General features: G+C 34.4%; 1 protein-coding gene across 1 annotated transcript in view; it reads left to right on the forward strand.

The window, feature by feature from the left end:
- Positions 1 to 4,739, forward strand: part of LOC106478686 (solute carrier family 26 member 10-like) — a 56,577-nt gene that overhangs the window by 7,213 nt on the left and 44,625 nt on the right. Inside the window, exons 2-3 of the mRNA XM_022382342.1 lie at positions 2,957 to 3,299; positions 3,930 to 4,040. Of these exons, the coding sequence (XP_022238050.1) occupies positions 2,987 to 3,299; positions 3,930 to 4,040 (424 nt within the window). The 5' untranslated portion in view covers positions 2,957 to 2,986. The remainder of the gene's footprint in view (positions 1 to 2,956; positions 3,300 to 3,929; positions 4,041 to 4,739) is intronic.

Genomic DNA, 4,739 nt, shown 5'->3' on the forward strand with positions numbered 1-4,739 from the left:
GCAGATAGCCCTCGTGTAGCTTTGAGCGAAATTCAAAAACAAACAAACAAACAAACGCATTTTTGCAGCAACGAGACGCGAACCAAAAATCCTCTAGTTAATGGTCCGTGTCTCGCTAACCCTAGGCAACACTAGTCCATGCTTGCTAAGAAATGATTATAAAATCACCCCACTGATACAATTACGATACATATGACGTTGTCTTAGGCCGTCTCTAAATGAATTATATGTTAAATGTCAGACACGCGTGTTGGTTTAAAAACAAATCAGTTTTTAAAATTCCACCGAAAATTAATCTGGAAACTTGTCATTTGTGGTACCGTTCTCAGTCCTCACTTCTACTCACAGAACACCTCCGGGTCGGAGGGGTGTCACCGATACACCTTGATATCTTCCCTTCTCACAGCGGAAATACTTAACCAGTTTACACGAAACATATAACAAATAGTATCTAGTTTCGGCTTTATGATTATGTGTCAACAAAAGGTTAAGGGTCAAAACCATCGCTAGCAGCGAGGGTACCAAACTGATGATCTAGTGCAGAGGGATCATAAAAGTTTTTATACTTTTGCCTGTTACTCATAATTTACAGTATTTGTTATTAAATATAATTACCATTGTAAAATCTTAGTGGTAAAAGTTGTCACGTCATATTTTTAAACAACTTTCCCCCCTAGTGATTTAATAAAGTATTAAAGACTACTGAGTTTCTGATGCTACATGCAGTTTGATACATGTTAGTAAACAATATAATTTTGATTTTTCGTGTGGCTTTAATTTACACACACCAGTTAGATGACTTTTGTTGTTATTTTATGTCATTATGATATGGTTTCTGAAGAAACCCTTTCTTGTTTTATTTTGCCCCATTTTAAACTTTCCTAACTTATGACCTGACATCGAGCATAGAAATTTAGTTAGGAGGGCCTTACAGAGCATGATTATATTTCCCCCTGTTTTTTATAATACAGCTTCAGTCACTCCTTCGAGTTTGTATATGTTTATAATATCTCATTAGCTCCTACTCACGTGCTATCAAAGGTATTTCGTACTTGACGTGATAACATCCAGGGACGAGTAAATCATTTCAAATTGTTTACGATACCAAACTCTTAAGAGAATTATATTCAAGTTGTCATAATTTCATTAAGTTTAAAAACAAACCTATAAAGCCCCCAGTCAGCTTAAGAATTGAGTTCGAGCCCTCTGTTGTATGGAAGTTATACTACAAATATTGAGAAGCATACATGTTGATAGTAAACAGTAAAATTTATTCGCCTGGTCCTAAAATATTGCGGGAAAACGTTCTGACGAAGGCAGACTTCATAACACTGAAATGTTTTCTAGCCAACACTATATGGTTAGACAGATGGTTCGTTGAAGTTCTGCCACGTATAGCAGCTGATTGAATCACTTACTTGAAATTCACACAGAAGGAAAGACAAAAAGAATCATGGTACTCCGATCAGAAGAATAATTACAAATTCATGAAGGCATGCTTGTTCTTACACTACTTAAACCTCGTGCATCTCGATATGCAATTTAGTTAGTAATATAATATTAATAACACACATGAGGAATAAAGGGTTTTAGAGAAAACTGGGTTGATTTCAGTATTACTGCTGCTTCTACGGTAACTCACCATCTTAAGTGTGCTTTTATTAAACGCTTTATATTTAAACTAATTATTAATTTCAATGTATTGCTCTACTCTACCCTCACATTAATAAAAAAATATATTATTAGCTTCCTTGAATCATTCTACTTTGCTCTTATATTAATAACTAGCGAAAGTAACTGGCTTCGCTCAGGTTATTAGGTTGATAATGTGTGTATTCTGAACTCATTTTAGCATAAAAGTATGACCTATATACTTTTATTGCTAAGCAACATGATATTGGAACGCATTGTTACCAAAAAACGCACTGGCTTTTCTATATATATCAGAAGGTGTTATATAAGAAATCATTTATTTTCCATGTGATTTTTCGCTAGCTTGCCTCATTAAAAATATGCATACGCACGTGGATAAGATAATTACTAATACTCAGGTGCACACCCTCAGGGACCACTTAGTATGGGTGCAAAATCTCTTGGAGCTATGACGGTCACACAGACACGCATTTGCAAACGCGCACGTGCACACACGTGTGTGTCTGTGATTTATGTTTGTAATATAAGGAACAAATTAATTTCTATGTTGTTTTTCGCTAGCTTGCCTCATTAAAAAGATGAGTAATAATACCCAGGTGTACACTCTCGGGGTCCACTTAGTATGGATGCAAAATTTCAGGTTTCTAGTTTCTTTGCTCTTGGAGCTATGACGGTCACACACTTCTCTTCTATGTGGTTTCTCGCTAGCTTGCCTCATTAAAAATATGCGCAAGCTCATGCGTGCGCGCACAAACGTGGAAAAGTACTAATACCAGGTGCACACCCTCAGGATCCATTTAGTATGTGTGCAAAATTTCAGGTTTTTAGGTTCTTTCCTCTTGGAGCTATGGCGGTCACACACAGACACGCCCTTATATTATTATAGATAAAAACGCTTATTAACTTTAATGTATTGTTCTACATTCCCTCTATATACATAAAAATCAATTATTATCTTCCATATATTGTTTTCCCTTACTGTTCTAATAATATAACGAATTATTACCTTCCATATATATCGTTCTTCCCTACCTTATATTAATAAATACCAATTATTATCTTCCATATATTGTTTTATCCTAACCAATTGTTATATCTCATGTATTTTTCTACTCTACCCTTATATTAATATAAAACAATTATTAGATTTCATGTGTTGTTCTATACCACCATTATATCAATAAAATAATCTGCGTACCACTGCAGAATCAGTTTTGTTGAAATTCAAGACAAACTTTTATAACTGAACTATTTGGAAAACATGATATGTATTGCTATTTAACTTTTTTTTTAAATATTCCAGCCATCCACCCAAGAACACATTAACGTCATCATGAAAGACGACGATAAGCCCAGATTATTAGTAGACCGACCCGTGTTGTCCATGGCAGACTGCCAACTTAGTGGTGTGGACGACTCTACCATGGGTCTTGACGACATCGACGAAGGCTCTCGTGCTTACATGGAAAGATTAAAACGATGCTTTCGTGACAACTGTCGTCGTCAGTGCTCTCCCGTGAAAGTTGGGAAGTCGGTGATGTCATTATTTCCCATGATCAGCTGGTTACGTAACTACAACATAAAACGAGATCTTGTCTATGATATTGTATCAGGATGTACATGCGCAATCCTTCATGTACCACAGGGTAAGTACTAGAATTAACAGAGAATGTAAAAAATTAAAATATTAAAACTCTGTTTCAACTCTTGTGTTTATAGTCACATAATAAACAATAATTTATTTAATCTAAGCCCCTTACATAAGAATAAAGAATCCAAGCTAAAGTGAGATCTCAGCCCACACTATGAGATAAGTTTGTAATATGGATGCTTAATCTTTGCCCACAAGATCACCTAGCACCCCAGTGGCATAGCGGTAAGTATTTAGGTTTACGACGATAAAATTCGAGTTTCGATTCCCGTGATGAATAAAGCACATATAGCCTAGCTTTGTGCTTAAATACAAGTTACAAAAGCTATCTACCTTTAATCTAAATAAAGTAGTCAATATTAAAATCAGTAATAAAATATAAAAACATCTCCAAGTTTTGTCATCATTATCAGCATTATTTGATAATGTGGATTACTATTATTATTATAGCATTCACGGAGACATTTTGAAGGATCTTAATAGTTTATGCCACAGAAACTCTTTTATTGTCTTTATTTAGTTTTCTAATATGTGTAATTTATGGTATGAGACAAGTAAACCAACATAATAGATTTGAGGATATTTTCAAAACTTATAACTTTGTAACTTTTCATCTTTCATTTAGGGATGGCCTTCGCCCTGTTAGCCGCCGTCCCGCCTGTTTATGGATTATACACGTCCTTCTTCCCTGTTTTGTTGTACAGTTTTATGGGAACGTCTATGCAATTGTCTGTTGGTAAGTGTCTCAAAAGAATACTGACACAGAAAAAGAAAAGTAATTTTTTTTAGGAAAAGTTTTTTCGAGTGCACGATATCCTGAGTATTCATATATATATATACATATAAAAGTTTTTTGGGAGAGTTTAGTGAATGGAAACTTTCTTCCTTGCAGACCATGATGGTTTTTCTGTGAGTGATTTTAAATTAATGTTTCTTAACCCATGAGTCACGACCCAAAATTGGATCTCCAAACTGTGTGAAAGGATCGCGAACAAACTTTGAAAGTAGATAACAGTTTATTTATTAATTTAGTATGTATTTAATAAGACAGATGTATTAACTGGGTTGCAACTGGGTCCTGAGCTAAAAAAGCGTTGAGAATCACTGCTCTAAATATTTCGTAATGGTTGATAGTTGGATAAAAAAACACAATAAAAAGGATGCATTGTTAATAATAATTTATTCTTAAAGAATTTTGTAATTACAAACTTTGGTAAGCTTGCGAAAGCGATACCTTCAAAGTGAACTTTGAAACGCTATTTTGTTCTCCAGCGGCTGAGTTCAAGCTTTAAAGTCCAGTTTTCGATGTCAGTGGTAGCGCAGCACAGATGGCCTATTGTGTAGTTTTCCAAAAAAACTCTTCATCGGAATCTATATATATATATATATATATATATATATATATATATATATATAAATATAAAACAACAAACTA

Source organism: Limulus polyphemus, unplaced genomic scaffold, assembly GCF_000517525.1.
Source record: "Limulus polyphemus unplaced genomic scaffold, Limulus_polyphemus-2.1.2 Scaffold241, whole genome shotgun sequence".
Taxonomy (NCBI): domain Eukaryota; kingdom Metazoa; phylum Arthropoda; class Merostomata; order Xiphosura; family Limulidae; genus Limulus; species Limulus polyphemus.